The following is a 20105-nucleotide window of genomic DNA, read 5'->3' on the forward strand; positions in this document are numbered from 1 at the left end:
TTTTTTCCCCCCAAATATGTACTGCTCTGTGTCTCATTATTTCAGTAATTGTTGATTAATCTTTGTTTAAATCAGTATAGATATTCTTTATTACATCTAGTAAAAGCTGAAATGGTTGGTTTTTGGGAAGTTTGTGAGGTTCTGTTCTTCTCATTTGAGGAATATCCCGACACAATTTTTGAAGTATAGCACTGTCATTATTTCTGTATTTGCCACTCCGTCATCATGTAGACAACTCATCTTTTATTCAAGTCCAAAAGCTTGTTATCATTTGCCTGACATCAGTTTGCAGTTCTGCTGTGTGTCAGCAGATGCTGCTGTTTAAATGTCTGCACTGCTGAATTCCTTGTATAGGAAGTTTGTTGCTAAGCAATTGAACGAGAAAAAGGAATCTCTGTGATCTCATTTTGGGGCCTTTTGGTTCATTTAAGGGATTATACGTTTATATGTTTGGGTGATTATATGCTGCTATTAGAGTGTGTGTGTGTGTGTTGTATAGCAGGCAGTGTGGTGTAGGGTTAAAGCTTTGGACTTCAGACCCTGAGTTGTGGGTTCAAATCCCACTAGTGGCCCTATGTGACCACTTGACCTGCCTCTGCTCCAATTGGAAAGCCCAAAAGAAATGAAACCAATTGTATCGTAAATGTTGTAAGTTGCCTTGGATAAAGGCATCAGCAAAAAAAATAAATGTAAATGTGTGTTCACCCTGCAATGGACTAATGCCCTGATTAGGGATTTTTCCAGTCTTGTGCCCTGTACTTGCCAGTATAATTTTCCAGTTCCCCACGACCCTTGTTCAGGATAAAGTGCATTTGGAATATAAATGGATGGATGATATTAATCTCAGTGTGAAGAAATGTGCATATGTTAAGATTTCAATTTTTTCTTGCTGTTCATCAAGAATTCAGTTATTTGAAAGGTAACACAAGTATTTTATAGATAGATAGATAGATAGATAGATAGATAGATAGATAGATAGATAGATAGATAGATAGATAGATAGATAGATAGATAGATAGATAGATAGATAGATAGATAGATAGATAGATAGATAGATAATTAATCCCAATGGGAAATTCACAGTATTTTATAGTTAAAGGGATGGTGATATTTAGTTAAATAGAAAGGTTTTATGAGTTTAAAGGGGCATTGTTCATTTATCGTGACACATTGAGAATAAAAAGGCTGAGAATATTATAGCTTGCAAACCTCATTCGTTTATTTTATCATTTGATTAGTCAACTGGGTTCTGACAGGGTGGGGTTTTTATGCCCCTACCAGGAACCACTTGTGGGTGACACACCTGGGGTTAGAAATCCCCTCGGGGCCGGCTATCCGTCTAGAACTCCCCCTATAAGCCCCAGGTGTTCTTGCAGTCCTAAACCCCTAGCATACATTTTAACCTGTTTGGCAACCTCTGATGTACAGCTTTAAGATCAAATAACTCTCAGAATGGCATTCTGATGCCATCTAGTGGATAAAATAAAACCATGTTGCAAGAAATGATGAGTACTTCTATGTGTTTTGCCCACTCCATGCTAACTGATCAATATACATGAGTGGGGTGAAGCCTTCAACCAAAACATGCGATGGTGTGGAAATGAAAAAAATGTAAAGCAAGTTTTAGAACAAACTGAAACTTAACAATTAGTTGAATTGAGTGATAAGTGATGACAATGTGAATTGGTCATCAGATGTTGGCATGAATAGTGAAACTGATGCATATGGCACTGTAAATCTGAACCGCCATGCTAAGCCCGATGAATATGGTTGGTTGAAACTTAAAGGTGGCAAAAAGGTAAAAGGATTGCAATCAGGTTGAAAGACAAGAAAGACGTTAGCCCCCTAAGCACTGTTCATAGTGCGGCAATTGTCAATATCTGTATCAGGGGATATGTGGAAGTAACTGTGGTAGCACACAATAACAAGGACTGCATCAATCGTGTGGATCAGGTACTGATATTCTACTCTCTCATGCACCAGCAACTGAAAATATAAGAAATGTGTGCAAATAAACATATCTTGTACAATCCTGATTGCAACATCGGGCTGTGAGTTTGTGACCATCTCAAAACACACAAATGATGTGCAATAAATCCACATTAGAACAGCAGTGGATTCTTGACATATCTTTAATATGGTATTTATGTTGATGTTTTGGTATTTACAAGTATCTGTTATACATTGTAACTTTTGGCACACTTTTCTAGGTTAAACATGAAACTAAGGAGGCTACAGAGCTAGACAACCCCAGGCAGCAAAACACCCAAAGTTTGGACCATAGTGTTGTGAAAGGGTTCATTGCCATTTATTAGCTTTTTTTCTTTGTCAGTATAGACACACATTTTAGGGATTTCTGGAGCCCTAGATTCTGAATCTCTTATTGCTTGAGATTCTGAATCTATTAGTTTTTCAATGGAAAGCTGACTTTTGTTGTTGTGAATTATTTTGTACAGTTTTCACCGCCATTTTGGTCATACCATTGTTAGGACAGCTCTGAGTTGTCAGGTGCAGTGTTATCAGGTGTCATGAACTGCTAGTAGCAATGCAACTGGTTAAAAAGGTCGTCATGTCAGGCACTTTTTCATGCGAGATTGCGGATTCCAAAATCCTTTTTGATGATCAGCCTGTTATTTAAAGCAAACCTTTTTCTAAACTACTTTTTTGGTCTCGACTTGTGACTGAATTCATGATTAAGATTTTCGATTCTCATTTTGATTTTGGTAAGAGTCTTTTTGGTTTTGACCTCTTTTTCTGTCTTAAATTGTGTCTTTTCTCCCAATCACCATTAAAAAAATATTCCTAGCTAGTACTCTAGTATAATAATGGGGATATGCATACTGTTATTCTCTTGACAAATTGCAGATACCACAGGGTCCCCTCCTTATACCTATACTCTAAAGTTATTACTTATGTGGTACTCTTCAAAAGCATAAGGGTGCAACCCTAATGTCAAACCTGGCTAAATCTATCTTTCTCACCAGTACCACCTTTCTTGTTTTTTCAGGACCACTGTCCATATCATACAGCTCCCCTGATAGTCTGCAATGAAACCCTGGTACCCCTCTATCACACCTATTATTTGTGTTCCTTCGAATGACTATGGAGGCACAATGGTTAGCACTGTTGCCACTGAGCTGAAGAAGACCGGGTTCAAATCCACAACTGGTTACTGTCATCATGCACTTTGTTTGTTCTCCCCATTTTTGTGTGGGCTTCTCTCTGGCTACTCTGGGTTTTAATTGCAAAAATGTGATGTGACTCTAATCTAGTCCAGTAAAAAGGTGTCAAGTGGTGGTCTGGTGGCCTGTCCAGGGTCAGTTCCTGTTTTTGCATCTGATACGGATGTGATAGGACCCCACCGAGACTAGATAAAGTATGCGAGAAGATTATTTTTACAACTCACACAGATTATTCAGGATTTCTCAAGCAGTCATCTATAACTTTGTAGTACCTGTTTATGTATTCTGGGCTCACATCTCAAATTTGAAATAATGTAATTTTATTTTTTCTTTTTTTACAGAAGATTATCTGACTCTACGAATAGTTTGGATGACCCTAATGCTAACAGTCATTCTAATGATTCTCTCCATTGCTTCAAGTCAATTATTGTGCCCCAGAGTGCAAGGGTGTATGTATTTATTTATTCATTTATTTTTATTACTCTTTAATGTTACATTCGATATATGCTGATGTGAAATAAGAAATCAGCTGGGTTTAAACTAATTTTTTTGGATATAATGTGTCACAGCACCTTCATTAGGCATATCAACACGTCAAAAATGGACATATTGACTAAAAATAGGTTAACATCCATCTAATGTCGAAAAACAGAAAACAAAGTCTTGTCTGCTGAGCCTTCAGACATGGATCTTTCACTTTTATGCTGACCTCTTTCTAACTCCTACAACTGATTATTCTTCTCTTAAAGACAGTAGTACTGCATATAAAACATATATTTATGCTGTAGGTAGGAGTCACATGTGATGATAGCGTAACTCTCCAGTCATCCATTTTCTGACCCATTGGATCCAGTTCAGGGTCATGGGAGCCAGAGCCTATCCTGCCAGGATACCACGGTGTAACCAATCCTGGGTGCGCTGCCGTTCTATCATCGGTCACTAGCACACATGCTGATGTGCTCAAGTCCAATTTTCCGGCCACCGAGTAATCAAATAAGTACATACAGTGCCTACTGAAAATCATCACACCCCTTGAAAATAGTCACTTCTTCTGTCTTTCTGCCTGATATCAAAACCTCTTAAAATGTCCTCCTCCAGATGTATTTATACACTAGCCATGCTACCTGTAAAAGGCAGGTAATATAATAATGTAAAAATATTTGCTATCTCCTGCCCTATGCGTATCTTCAGTGCCTTTCCTCTGCATCTGTATGTGTCTGAACTGCTCTTCTGTTTCACTCCCTTTCTCAGGCGTGTTCCCATAAAGCCTGCTTCTCATACTCTGTCATCATTTTTGAGGCACATTTCTTTCTCCTGTCTAGTTTTATTCTTACCATCTTTTAAGCTGACTCTCTCAGCATGCCTCCTACATCTTTTCTCCCCCTTCTGCACCTCACACTCCCATTTCTTCTTTGGTCACATCACCAAAGCCAAACTTACCAATCTGATTGCTCAGAGGTACTGAACACACAGACCTTAGTGCTTTATTATATAGTAGTAGATTTTGCCTTACACCATTGAAATAACATAAACTGCAACAGTTCTGAAAAGATCAATAAAAAATGAAAAAAAAAAGCTAGAATAACCTTGTTGAAAAAGTGACCACTTCCTTGATTTCCTTTTACTTTAATGACTGCCATCAGTCTGTCTGGTTATGAGTCTACCAGCTTTGTACACCTAGATTACAGAATATTTAGTCATCTATCCTTGCAGAATTATTGAAGTTCTGTCAAATTTCATCAACCCCAGAACTGGAAGTGTTAAACTGTTTTCAGGTGCTTGATGGTGTCTCTGAAGATTCTGAGGTGGTAGGAAGACATGAGGAGCCCCAACAGGCCACCTCAAAAACAGCTGCCAGAAAGACAGAGGTAGTGATAGTTGGTAACTCAGTCATTAGGGTTTTTGAAGTGCAGGTTTTCTCCAGAGACATAGAGTCTCACACAGTGTGCTGCCTTCCAGATGTAGAGGTCTGAGACCTCCTTGGAAGGTTTGATAGGCTCTTGGCCAGAGCAGGGATGGATCCAGTGGTCATTGTCCATGTTGGAACAATGACGTAAATAAGGGTAGTCTGTCAGTTCTGCAATACAAATGTAAAGATTTAGGTGCCAGACTGAGGAACCGAACTGACAAGGTAGTCCTCTCTGAAGTTCTGTCTGTGTCACACACCACTCTAGGTAAGATTGTGGAGATTGGAAGGCTTAACACATGGCTCAAATCTTAGTTTTGGGTAGAAGGGTATAGGTTTATGGAGCATTGGGATTTCTTTTGGAACAGACGGGACCTGTTCAGCCGTGATGGGTTGCATCTGAACTGGAGGGGCACCAATGTGTTGGGGAGGTGTATCAGTAGGTTAGTCGAGAAGACATGTTTAAACTAGAGTATGGGGTGGGGCAGGGAGTTTAGGACAGGCCAGATTTAAAATATTACATGCAAAGAATAGTGTAAAAACAAAAATGCACATTAATATAAATTCTAACCCAGTGTTTAAATGCTAAAATATTATGAGTAACACATTTAAAATAGCTTGCCTTAATGCTAGAAGTATCAAAAATAAAACATGTCAGTTGGAGTTGTATGTAGTAGAGCATAATTATGATGTTATAACAATAACAGAAGCCTGGCTAAATAAAAAGAATGAGGATGAGTATAACATATAGGGATGCACAATTTTAGGAGGGATAGATAGAACAAAAAAGGAAGAGCTGTTGCTGTTTATGTCAGACAGAATTTAAACACATGTCCTTTTCAATTGGATGATAAGCCCCATCTTAGTGAAGACATCTGGCTTTGTCTGGAAAACATTATGGAATGAGGCCTTATTTTAGGGGTGTGTTATAGATCGCCCAATTCAGACAGTGTTTTCAGTGTACATCTTTTAAGTAATATTATAAGGGCAAGTTTATAGGGGGATATTATAGTCATGGGGGACTTTAACTACCTGACTATTAACTGGGATAACCTTGCAAATAACGGAACACAAGAGCAGGCAGTTTTTAGAAGCAATCAGTGACTGTTCTTTATCACAGGATGTTAAAGCCAAACACAGGGGGGAAGCCTGTCCATATTTAGCATTTTGTAATAATCAGGATAGAATTGAAGTTGCAGAGGTGATTGAACCACTAGGGTCAAGTGACTGTAATATAATACAGTTCTCAGTGTTTTGTAAGAGTGTGGATGCAAAGACAAAAATTGTTAAGTTTTACTTTCATAGGGTAAATTTTGAGCAGATGCAATAAAGTCTAAGGAGGACAGACTGGGATAAGCTTTTAAGTGTGGTGACAGTTGAGGAGCAGTGGAGCAGGTTTAAAAATGTTTTACATGTAACGCAGGACAGGTACATACCTAAATTCGGCATTAATAGGAATTTTAAAAAAACTCCACAGTGGGTTAATAAAGAGGAGGTGAAGTACATCAGGAATAGTTAAAGAGAATTAAAATATACAGTGTGAAGAAGCTGAATGCAGCCCCAAGGGGACGTGGCCGCTCCTCTGAAACCCCCTCTTAAACAGTGATTCAATGGGAAACAAATACAGTTTACTATCTCGTCTTTGCTAGATCAGCTGCAGGCTTGCTGCTGCTGCTGTGCCGGGTGATCTGCATCTTGTGCGGCGCATTGAACATTTAAAAGCCTGTACTGCAGCTGTCCTTTGGTTCACTGCCTTGTCTACTGTGTCAACTGTGTGACCCAAGTGTGACCAGATGCTCTTAACTCACATGTGAGGAAGTGGATAACCTCTCAGTGGTAACAGGGACTACTAAGGAGGTACTGAGTGATTTGGAAATTGCAGAGGGAGAAATGCTGCTTAGATTAAATAGGCTTAAATCAAACAAATCACTAGGACCAGATAACACTTACCCTCGAGTTTTTAAGGAGATCAGCAAGTACATATATAAACCCTTGATGCATATTTTTAGAACGTCACTGTGCAATGGGGAAATTCTGAAGGACAGGAAAATTGGAAATACAAGGTGGAGTCAAGCTAAAGTTAGACAATGGGATTTACTAGGAAATGGAACAAACCTTAACAAGACTGATAACTTAATTCCTTAATATAATCTCCACCCTTCTTAATGCAGTTGCACCACCTGGCAGGAAGTGTCTGAATTCCAGTAGAATAAAGGGTTTTTTCTTATCCTTGCAACCATTCGTGCACCTGAGTTATTGTTGAACACTACATGCTGAGGGGTACTACAGTCACTAGTGCAAGTTACTGTGACTTGCAGGAGACCAATGTGAAGCCTACTATTTGATCCAAGTGGCAGGGAGTGCTGTCTCAAAGAGTCCTTTTGCTACAAGACAATGCCCATCCACACACTGCTAAGAACACCAAAGCTTGTCTGGAGAAACTTTATTCACTAGAATTAGCACCGTGTGATTTCCACCTTTTTGGACTGCTAAAAAACATCTGGGTGGTTGTCAATTCAAGGCAGATGACAATGTGAAGAAAGCAATGCACAAGTGGTTGCAAGGACAAGACAATAAAACTTTAGGTACTTTCAAAACTAGGCTTGATGTTCTTTTAGAAGAATTAAGTGGATAGGACTGATAAGCTTTGTTGGGCTAAATGGCTTGTTTTCATCTTCATTGTTCTAATGTTCTAAAATGTTGTAATTCTCTGCTCCATCCCTGCCTGAGCTGGATTAAGTAGGTTTGAAAATATGTTATGTTATGTTAGGGCTCCTTTAGAAGATTTGTGGTAAGTGAAATTTTATGTAAATAAAGGTAAAGTGTTACATATAGGAAGTAACAATGTTAAATCTGAATGTACAATGTAAGGAGTGAAACCTGAAAGTGCATCTTATGAGAAGAAACTAGGAGTCATTGTGGACTCATAATTATCTACATCCAGACAATGTACAGAAGCAATCAAGAATATGAACAGGATATTTGGTTATATATCAAAATGTGTAGTGTATAAGTCAAAGGAGGTTATATAATGCACTAGTGAGGCCTCACCTGGACTAATGTGTGCAGTTTGGCCTCCATCTTACAAAAAAAAGACATAACAGCACTAGAGAAAGTCCAGAGAAGTGCAGCTAGGCTGATTCCAGAACTGAGAAGTACAATGAGGAGACACTGAAAGAGATGAATATTTTAAGTTTAAGCAAACAGAGATTAGGAGTGTTTCAAATTTTTAAGGAAATTAGTACAGTGGACCTCTGCTGTTACTTACTTCTTTGACAAGAACTCACCTTGAAAACTTGTTAATGGTAAATTTCCCGCAAATGTAAGAAAGAAAGAGATTTACCAAGTAGTGTGTTGGAGAGCAGAGCTTGGGGGATTCAATGTTGTTTTGGAGAAATTAGATGAATAGAATTGACCAACCTGTTGAGTTGAAGGGCCTGTTTTTGTCAAAACTACTCTAATATTAATAATAATTGTGCAATAGATATACATACGTGAATGGAGAGAACTAACTGATATCATACAGAGACACTATAGCTTACCAATTCATAGCAGCAATTCATAGCAGTTACACTTTGTGTTTATTTTCTCAATGATTGGTTATACAGTACTGTCTTTAAACTGTCTTTCAGCGTTATGAGCTTTGCTCTGTTATTCTTCTGTATTATTTATACTTTATCAGTATTTTTGTTAGATGGTCACATAATTAATAATAATAATAATAATAAATTATTCTGTACATTTTTCATATGGATGTGCCTACTAACAAATCCAGCTTGCCAGTCAATTGATGGGATGTCTGTGTTGGTGTTTATGTCAGATATCAGATGATATACAGCAATGCACAGTGTTCTGCATCACAGTTTTAGATCAATTTGCTTTTAAATAAAACAAATCTTTCAATACTTGTGCAAAGTGTAGTGTTTTCCCCTTCTCTATCTATAATCTCAGGTAATTAGACAGAGTGAAAGAACAGGCAGCGAGAAAGAGCTACACTTTTAACTTTGTATTATAGGTAATACATTTTATTATAATTAGTGCCATACAAACAAATAGAATGTGGCTTTGCAAATCAAGAAGCTACAACCTGATTATGCTAGATATGCAGTTTCAGGTGGTGCAATAATCTACAGTTTCATTTCATTCTGCTTGGTTAGCTCATCATCTGCACAGGCTCAGGCAACCTGCTTTCATCTGAAGGGAACATGGCAGAGAGTGCATGCCTCTTTATTGTTCCTGTGCAGCTCCTGACAAACACGCACACCTTCCATGGGCCATTCGCCAATTGAATAGCTCAAGTGCATCCCTCCATCTCAAGTAATTATGTTAGCATCCTTCAAACAAAGGAAGAAAGGAAATGCATTTCATTATGCAATAAAACTAGCCCTCTCTGTCACAATTCAGTCATAAAAAGCAGCATTCTTAAAACTTTGGGGGGTGGAAAAAAAAAACAGTTTGTCCATCTTCTTTGCTCTTTAAACGTTATAACAAGTAAAAGATATACAAAATATTTATTAACCTACTAGTCATTTAGCCCGTTACAATAACGGGTGCTAGAACAGTAGTGCATAAATATTAGTAGGAACAGTCTATATTAAATGGCAAGGGACCTTGACCTCATTCTTTTTGTTGGTTGTATTTTTCTTTGTCATTCAGCCTTTCTTTTGTTGATGTTTACTTGCTGAGCTGACCGTTCCTTGTGGGCTGCCGCCGTGTATTGTGTGTCTTTAATTTTCTGTGACAGTAATACTTGTACTGTCTGTACGTCTGCTGGCTTGTACGTCCGTAATATACCTTTAATTTTCTCTGGTGGTAATACAGGCGTGCGCGTCGGTAATATGCTGTTCATTTTCTCTGACAGTAATACTGGCTTGTATGTGGCTGTAATATGCGTCACTGTATTGTGTACCTTTAATTTCCTCTCGCAGTAATACTGGTTTGTATTTCCGTAAAACGCCTCTAACTTTCTCTGACAGTAATATCGCACATCGCACCGTGCCCCGCGCATGCGCACTTCACTAGAAGACACACGCACACGAACACCTGGACGCACACAGGGATTTTATTAAAGAGGATATGCCACATATTAACTCATTAACATGTAATTAGCTGAAAGATTTCACGTAGTGCTTAGGCATTGGTTCATTTATTTCTGACTATTCCCTTTGTGTCTGATTTTGATTTTGATGCCAAGCCTGATCAAAGACCATTCTTTTGCCCTTCCATTTAACTCAGTTATCTCCTGGTCCATTCTTACAATGTCTTTAGAGATTCACTTCTCTGCCTAGGCCACAATATTCAGTTCTAAAAAGTAAGACATATAATACAATATTAGCTAAACCCTCCTAACATTCTTCTTTAAATACACTTTTTATTGCCACTTGAGCTCTAGGTCAGACAATAAATATGAGAGATGAGAGTTGAAGGCTGCTCCAGCACTGCTTGTTGGTAGTGTGCCAATGAAAATGAAGCTGGTGGTCTGAAACTGAACTGTGAATGTCCTACACTAGTGTTAGCAGAAGGAGAGGAGTCACATAATGTCTATAATGACAGCTTCTAAGTCAACTAAGAAGATGGTATTAGAAGTGGTCACGTAGTTTGAAAAGAACAATGAGTTCTCAAATAGAAGAAGTGCTCCTTTAATTTAGAAAATGATGCAACAGGTCTTAAGGTTGACCTATTCTAGTCACTGGGTACAAATCCCACCTTTGAAATCCTGATGGCACCTCCTTGAACTTTAACCGAACATAAGATCTTTTTCCAGTACGGTGCTGTTGAAATTAAATGAAAATCGGTGCACTACAGGGAGACTTTTCACTACCTGCCTCCATATTTTTACCATTTGTTTTATTTTCTTTCAGGTGTGAAATGTTGCTCATGCCATAAGGTACTACAGACATCAGGTAAGATGACGAGTGCCCCCAGAATGGTGAATGTGGGTGAAGGACCGGTGCCTCATATAATGATACTTTCAATATATTAATCTGTTGATGAGTTACCCGAGGTGTTCTGTTTTTTGTTACTCTTTCATCTAAATGAATCTGTTGATGAAGGGACTGATTGAAACTTCATGAGCTCAGGATTGTTTATTTTGAATTGAGCCTAGACCAAATCAGCACAAGTGAGAAAGGCTGATGATGGGAGAAATGCAAAGGTTTTCTTTCAGGAAGAAGCAATAACTGCCCTGCACGTAAAATGTATGGGAGGTGAAGGATCTGTTCATTTATTAGTTGTCAAGTGTTACACAGTGCACACTTGCCACATGCGTTATGAGCTGTGGTGGATGTTCATTATGTGCATATTATACCAAGTAGACAAATAAGCCAAGTGGGAGGGCCATATATGCTTTCCATTCAAAAAAACATATTTATGAGAATCGTTTTATAATGCTTCTTAAACAAAGTATAGATCACCCAAGCAGATGAGATGGTCTGCTGTATAGAAGATATTACTCCATTGCTGTCCACATGAGAAAAAAATTGCCAGTATGAAGTGGTTCATGTAGCAGCACTAGATTCAACATGACTGGTGGAAGGCCTCATAGCTGTCTACTGTAATGGTGTTCTTCTTCTTTTTCTAGGGCATGAGCCAGCGGGCGAGGACACTTTATACATGAATGGTAAGATTCAAAAGAGGCATTCAGATTCTAAATAGAAATATTTAATTTCACAATGCAAACCTCTTGAAAATAGAGAGAGATTGAGTACCTTACATTTATAGCATATCATTTAAATCTACTTTAAAGGAATACTGGTGACTGGATGAGCTGATAGAAAGGCAAATATAACTCAAAAAACCACTCTTTACAACCGTGGTATGCATAAGAGCATCTCTGAATAGATTTATATATCTTTTTAAACCTTACCCCATGTGATTTGTAATGATGGCAGAGAAAAATTTTTAATTTCATGTTTTCATGCAGATTTAACAATGTTTATGCTTTATTGGAAGTGGGTGGTGACAAATACTGGACAACTACAAATAATATTAAAATATTCATAAAAAGTACTCATGTTGCGTACTATATGTAAAGTCACCCAAAACATGAAAAAATGGATTCACCTTTTGCTTTAATAATGTTTAATTGATTTCTCTGGTAAAATGAATGTAGCCCACAACCCAGCAGCCCCTTCACACTGAGTCATGGATATGAACTGAAGAGAAGACTCTTCGCCAAAGTATCAGGGGGTGAAGCGGGAAGCAAAATAAGGATTCATTTTGTCCAAACAAAGTTGGCAAAGCAGTAGCAAGATGGGAGGCTTTCTTAAGGGATTAGCAAAAGATTTGTCAGGGTTATTTGTCAACTCATTACACTAAGAAAGTTTCCTTAGTTGTTCAAAATATCAAAGGCAACTACTAAACTCTTTAGTCACAAAATGAATCAAAGTGTTCTGGGCAACGAATATGCTATGTGCACTGGTGACCTTATTCAACAAATATTTTCCAGGAAATTCGCCATGCAGCTGATTTAGACAAACATTTTTTTCCCAGCGCCCCATGATGCTTTGTGATGCCAGAGAGACATCCCAGAGCTGTAGCAGCAATGCACAGAACTTTTACGTATGCATACTGTAAGCGTACTCCCCCTCACATTTTAAGTCACTGTTCAGTCTGCTTCACACATACATGATGTTAAGACTCGGTCTGTACTCTTGCTGAAGTTGCACCCCACATGCATTTAAGAACTAAAACAAAACACTTGCAGTAATTTCATTTGAGGGTTACATTAGCTGACCGTAATGAGAATATTATGAGTACTGCCACTGAAAATATCATACTGATCACTGAGCACTCACCACTTGACCCACACAGGGTAGCTAATTTCAAATGGTGGCTGAATGCACGCAGAATTAGCCACATACAGCAGCTTCAAGTCGACACAAGCCTTCAAGGAGCCCCCATTGCCTTCCCAAGTGAGAAAGCACATGAAAACCTATGAAATAATAATAGTTAAACATTCATTACTATTTACAAGGTGTTTGTTTCTTCTTGATGGAAGAAAAAAATGCAAAGCACCTACATGAATAGAGCAGAAACAAAAAAGACACTCCAGCTGTGCCTGGAGCCACGACCTCAAACATAAGAACACTATTTCTTTGTGGCACGACCAATCAGTCCCTCAAAGCCTGGAACTCCACAGGTTCAAATTTTTTACTTATTACTGATATGTGGTGATCTGTTATACACTCAACAGCCACTTTATTAGGCATACTTGTTCAACTGCTTGTTAGCGCAAATATCTAATCAGAATCACATGGCAGCATCTCAATGCATTTAGGCATGTAGACATTGTCAAGACAACCTGCTGAAGTTCAAACCAAGAATCAGAATGGGGAAGAAAAGTGACTATGAATGTGGCATGGTTGATGCTATACATCATTTAATATTTTACCAAGCTTACTTTACATGATATTAGACTTAATACAGGTAGTCCCCAACTTACGGACTCCCGACCTACGACTTACGAACGAGGACGCAGCTGCGATGCATGCACCTCAGTAACTGCCGCTCCGTCATCTTCGGCCTGGGGATGCTGCAAGCGGTGGCTGAAGGGGGGTGATTTTGCTGCTCGCATAGTGTAGTGTCCCTCAGGCGGCTCCCGGCAGCAAGTGGTGACCCGTGGTCCATAGTCACCAGGGCCACAGCTATCGCTCGTGTGCAGGATGATGGTTCGCTGCCCGCCCACTACACCACTGCAGCTGCTGCTCCTGACTGGATGCAGGCTGGATGGAGCAGAGGGGGGCATTTCACTGCCCGGTCAGCACACACGGCTGGTAATGCTGAAAGCGGTGACCCGGTTGTGGCTGAACAGGGCGGCGGGGGTAGTATTGTAGTGTGCCTCGGATGGCTGCCTGTTGAATTGGGGTTGGGCGATTCACTACTCACCTTTGGCTGCACCATGTTCGTTCTACAGCATACTGTAGTGGAGGTGACTGTGAGGTGGGCTGGTGATGAACCCCCCCACGCCGCCCCCATTCATTTTCAATACCAAGCCTACTTGTACTGTTACGCACATAGCAGGAACTTGTCTCTTGTCAGTACATCAGACGTGTTGACGACGGGTGCCTTCCTGCTGTGATAGCGTGTACAGTGCTGTGCAGAAGAGCTCATCTTAACCTTTTGTCTTCACCCTTCAAGAATGTCTCTGAAACACAAATCTGATGCAAGTGCTGGTGATACAGTAAAGAAGAGAAAAACCATCACCATTGAAAATAAAGTAGAAATAATAAAAAGGTCAGAGAGATGTGAAACTCCATCATTCATTGGCAGAGCACTTGGTTACAGTCGGTCAAAAATAGCATTTATTAAAATAATGTACCTGCTCCTACTTACATACAAATTCAACTTAAGAACAAACCTACAGTCCCTATCTCGTACGTAACCCTAATTTGAATATGCCTGATGTATTGACCATATTTTAAAAAGCAATAAATAAACATTGTTTCATTGTAAATGAAGAAAACCCTATCAACCATGTTTCCTTCTAATTATTTTACTTGCCAATATTAACAAAGGCTTTTATTACAATTTTAAAATGAACATTTGATTAATGGAGGCTCCCTCTCATTTTGCTTTCAGTTGAAGAAGCACAAAGGACAAATCAGCAGTGAAATGCATTTTGTCACAGCTACTCTCTCAAGCAGTTGTAGAAGGTGTGTATGTATCTACAATAAACATGTTTACATAGATAGATGAGGAAAGACTATAGATAGATAGATAGATAGATAGATAGATAGATAGATAGATAGATAGATAGATAGATAGATAGATAGATAGATAGATAGATAGATAGATAGATAGATATCTTTATTGTCACTGAAATTAAAATGACAAAGTTTTGGCACTTTCTCTAAGACAGCACATATCTTATATATACACGTCTACGCATGGAAGTGTGCATGTCTGTCCAGCTCGGAAGTGAGATGTGGAACTGGGGTAAGGGCTGCACCTCTGAGGAAACAGAAAACTCGCTTAGCCTCTAATAACACAAGCGAGGCCAGCACATCACCAAACGAAACCTCAAAAGAAAGACAAAGTCACTTAGCCGCTAACATCAGCAAACCGGTATCCATCCCTTTTACTTGTTCTCACGTCGCTAATGCACAAGCGAGGCGAGCACGTCAGCTAAACGAATCCTCCTAGGAGAGAGATGCCCACAGTAGTTCCTTTCTATTACCTCACATCTCTACATTTCAGTGTTTCTCCTGACAATTTCAATAGTTTCTAGGACCCCAGGCTTTTTACAGCACAGGCTTACACCGCTCTCTCTCTTTCTCTCTCTCTTTATATATATATATATATATATATATATATATATATATATATATATATATTTATATATATATATATATATATATATTCTGGAAGTAACCCCTGAGGAACACAGGAATAGTTCAATCAATCAGCTTTTATTCAGTCACAAATGAGTGCATGGATTCTACGTTGCAAGGCAGAAGAGCAAATTTCACTTTTTGGTTGGCTGTTTTATATTCATTTTCCTCCCTCCCCCTTTGCATATGAAACAGCATCTAAGCATTTCATCTTATATTACACAAATCGGCCAGCCGTTTCTTTTTTTGTGTACATGTCAGATGGAGCCCTAAAGGTCATCTTTCCTGTGTCTAACAGACGCGTTCCTAAAGAAGGAAGTTGTCCTAGGTCAACTTACTGCACCCTGTCTTATGACAGATGCCTGTATGAATAACTTGCCGTTATAACAAAACAGCTTTTAACCCTTAGTAGATTGCAAGAAGTTGACTTTACTTTCAGACAGTACTGATATGGACTGGGTAATGTGTTAGGTACGAAAGGATGCCACATTGTTTGATGGAAATGAAAATCATCAACCTACAGAGGGCTGAATTCAAAGACACCCTGAAAATCAAAGTGAAAAAATGATGCGGCAGGCTAGTCCATTTTGGCCGAAATTTCATTGCAGCAACTCAAAATCGTACTCAGTAGTTTGTATGGCCCCCACGTGCTTGTATGAATGCCTGACAACGTCTGGGCATGCTCCTAATGAGACGACGAATGGTGTCCTGGGGACCTTCTCCCAGATCTGGACCAGGGCATCATTGAGCTCCTAGACAGTCTGAGGTGCAACCTGTCAGCATCGGATGGACTGAAATCCAGAGGTGTTCTATTGGATTTAGATCAGGCGAGTGTGGGGGCCAGTCAATGGTATCAGTGGGCCCTCAGGCCACTCCTTCTGAAGTCTGATTGATTGGTCAGAGACATTCACAGCAGTGCCCTGCTGGAGGTCATTTTGTAGGGCTCTGGCAGCGGTCATCCTGTTCCTCCTTTCCCAAAGGAGCAGATACTGGTCCTGCTGATGGATTAGAGACCTTCTACAGCCCTGTCCAGCTCTCCTAGAGTAACTGCCTGTCTCCTGGGATCTCCATGTCTCTGAGACTGCTGGGAGACAAAGCAAACCATCTGGCAATGGCACGTATTGATGTGCCATTCTGGAGAAGTTGGACTACCTGTGCAACCTCTGTAGGGTCCAGGTATTGCCTCATGCTACCAGTAGTGACACTGACCATAGCCAAATGCAAAACTAGTGAAAAAGCAGTCAGAAAAGATGAGAAGGGAAAAATGTCAGTGGCCTCCATCTGTTACTTAAACAAACAAACAGTGTTGAGTGTATTAACTCTTTAACGATACCAATGCTCTTCTTTTGGAGTCGGCCAGAGTAAATTTTCTCCAGTGCTGGGAGTGTAGTCCCAACTACTCGCCGAGCCCTCTTCGCCACGTCACATAATTTTTTTTGTGTCTGCTGCAGTGCAGCTGGCCTACCACACTGTACAGCAGTAGCACAGGATGCTGTCAATGTTGGCCCGACAGATATTTGCCATTAAGGGAGGTGATTTTGTTTTATATTTCTAAGGAAATATAATCTCTGCTGAGCCTTGTTCACTTGGTGAGAGATGTTCACCGACCACTTAAGGTCCTCCTAAGATTTTAAAGTTTCCTACCCTGTCTACCTCCTCCCCACGTATGTGAAGGGCAGAATTCTCATTTTTCCAAGACCTCTAGAATCTCCTTAGTTTATTATTCAGATTATTATAAAAACACCAGTATGCAAGATGTTGCACTTCCTTCATGTGGGCTGTCTCATCATTACCTGATATTAGTCCTACTATAGTGGTGTCATCTGCTTATTTGACAATCATGGTGGAGGAGTGAATGGGAGAACAGTCAGGAGTGAAAAGGTGAATAGAGTAATGTGCTATGGAAATGCCCATGTGGTGCCCCTATATTCAAGATCAGAGTTGAAGAGGTATGACAGTGCCCTTCCCAAGCATAAATTGCTTGTTTTGTGACCACTTTATCTGTATTAAATGCGAAACTAAAATCAAGAAGCAGCACCCTTCCATATGCGTTCTGCTGTTCCAGATGAGCAAGAAATGTATGAAGAGCAGTCATTGACCTTTTTTTGATAAGCAAACTGAGGTTGATCAAGATCAGCAGGAACATCAGCCTTAATGTAAGAAAGTATCTGTTTCAAAACACTTGAGAATGAGGGGATAGAACAAGCGGATGATAGTCATTCAGACAATTCACTGCCGAAAATCTTAGGGATGGGAGCAAATGTAGTTAACGTAAGGCACATGGAGACCACAGCTTTTTCTATTGAGAGATTAAAAATGTCAAATGGTTGGTCTGCACAAGCCTTCAACACTCGTCCAGAGACTCGATCTGGTCCAGCTGCTTTGCTGATGTTAATGCTACGCAGAGTGGATTTGACCTGGTGCTGATGTAATCTTATGGCCTGGCCCATCTCTAATGTTCACTTCTCCATTCTATCAGTCAAACTGAGTCAAGAACTGGTTCAGAGTGTCTGGAAGAGTGTTGATGCTTCTGGAGTGTGTAAATATGGAACTATCCTTACAGCCAGTTATCGTCTCTATCTTCATCCACATATTCAGGGAGCTGTTGACATTAAAATCCCCTCAATGTGCTATTTGTACTTGCTCTTTACATCTATAACGCCCTTCATGAACCTACCTCGTACTTCCTTGTAGGCTTGTGCATCCCCAGATTTAAATACTTCATTCCGTTCCCTGAACAGAGTCCATATCTCATTATTCAGCCACGGTTTCTGAGTGGGAAGAACTTTTATCACCTTTGTTAAGGTCACATCCATAACACAAAAATTCATTTAAGGGAGAACTGCAAATGTGTGTTCCTTTAGCTCTGCATCTTGAGCAAATGTGTTCCAATCTGTGGCATCAAATCAGTCCTGCAGTACTGAGGTGGCTTCCTTAATCAACATGTTGGTTGTTTTTATAGCTGGTTTGTGTCTGCAGATCAGAGGTTTATGGGAAAATATATTTTAGATCAGAAGAGAAAGAGAGGCACCTCTTCATACTCAGTCGCTGAAGAGTGGCTACCTAATTTTTAATATGTCCTCTCCAATGGTGCTGAATTCTCATAGCGACTGCCATGTTAGAAACTACAAATTATAGCTTGAGTGAATGATGGAGGAGCATTGTTTTCTTCTTTCTCATGCTGTGATTTGCAAATTTCAAACTGTAAATGGGAATATTTTAAATCTGTCTTGTCTTTCCTACAGAAATGCAAAGATAGGCAGAAATTGCTGGAGCACAAGGCTGAATCTGAGCCAACAGCTACAACAGCAGAGATTTCACCTACAGCACCATGTGTAGTTTTGCCTGAAAAGGTTCACCACTAAGCTGTATGTGACTGTTTGGAAGGATTTCCATGAACTGCTAAAGGACTCTGAGAGAAAAGGGAAGACAATTTGATATAATGTGCTTGACTCACACTTCCAAAACTGAAAAAAAAACCCAAAGGAAATTTTTTATGAGCCATCTTCTAAAGTACATTTGGACAATGCAGTCATATGAGTTACCCTTTGAAATAAACTTTACACCATGTGATACCTTGAGCATTTTAACATTTAGTATGAGGTTCAGTGGCCAAAACAGCTTTTTTAAATAAACATTATGACATTTATGGGGCTGAACAGTTAAGAAAAGTCGTAGATGTTAGGAATATGTTGGCTGGTGCCACCACACTGGCTTGTTGTGAGTGAACATGGAAGTGTGAGGGAGGGAGTGTGGAGAGCCTGATGGAGAACACAGTCTGGACCCTGCAGTGGATTAAACAGTTCCAGAAACTCAATGAATCTCCTGTGGTCCTCACTATCACTCTCCTTTTTTACTCGTCTTGTCCCTGGGGTGTGTCGTCTGGGTCACATTCTTCTTTGTTGACGTGTCTATGCTTCTGTGTTCAGCTTTTATTCAAAGCATTTATTCATGGAGAGGCCTGGCCCTTTGAGGCCCTCCCAATAATGATAGGTCTGGCACGATCTAAGCTAAAGCTGATAGTAACATGTTTGTTTGGTCACCTTTGGTTGCTTGTAGAAAATAATCAACGCAGCCTACAAATATGTGCTGTAGAATGGTATGAATGTGTTGTTATACGGTATGTGCCGTTATAAGAAAAAACTTATCTATTATTCTTTTTTCAGAAACTCACAAAACTATGCTAATTTTTGAAGAAATCCTCAAATCACTGCATGCATGACGCATCCACTCAAAAATAAACACTTTTGTGTTTCCTGTACTTAATGCACATTCACCCAGGATTAAGTTCTATCAAATAAGCACTGGTGTTGACTTTATTATTTACAGTATAAATAGAGACTATGGAGAATGTGCAAGTGTTTTAAAATATATGGAATGTAAATATGTGTCAAGAGTAATCCCAAACTTTCAGGCAGATTTAGCAAAAGGGAAATCCAAGATGGTCAGTATTGTCTTGCTATTTGCAGAATTCACACCTGCTAAAGGAGCTTCACTTATCTGAGGTTTTACCTCACTATATCAACTAATTGATGGTGTGATCTACCTAACAAACGTAAGTTAGCATAATGTTTCTAGGTTACATCAGAAAATGTATAAAGAAATTGAATTGCTGCCAGCATCAGCCCTGAGGAAGATGCCATGTCTAGCTCCAAACATGAAACAGAGAGTAATATGATAAACGAA

The 20105-nt window shown here is 39.5% G+C and overlaps 1 protein-coding gene across 2 annotated transcripts in view; it reads left to right on the forward strand.

The window, feature by feature from the left end:
- Positions 1 to 19093, forward strand: part of LOC114651901 (uncharacterized) — a 49190-nt gene extending 30097 nt beyond the window's left edge. The window contains exons 4-8 of one of the 2 annotated variants that reach the window (XM_028801976.2): positions 3524 to 3631; positions 10950 to 10991; positions 11669 to 11707; positions 14668 to 14741; positions 18665 to 19093. In XM_028801976.2, the coding sequence (XP_028657809.1) occupies positions 3524 to 3631; positions 10950 to 10991; positions 11669 to 11707; positions 14668 to 14699 (221 nt within the window). In that variant the 3' untranslated portion in view covers positions 14700 to 14741; positions 18665 to 19093. The remainder of the gene's footprint in view (positions 1 to 3523; positions 3632 to 10949; positions 10992 to 11668; positions 11708 to 14667; positions 14742 to 18664) is intronic. The other variant, XM_028801977.2, reaches the window with a different exon arrangement.
- Positions 19094 to 20105: the final 1012 nt, after the last annotated feature.

The sequence above is a fragment of the Erpetoichthys calabaricus genome, chromosome 5 (assembly GCF_900747795.2).
Source record: "Erpetoichthys calabaricus chromosome 5, fErpCal1.3, whole genome shotgun sequence".
Taxonomy (NCBI): Eukaryota; Metazoa; Chordata; class Cladistia; order Polypteriformes; family Polypteridae; genus Erpetoichthys; species Erpetoichthys calabaricus.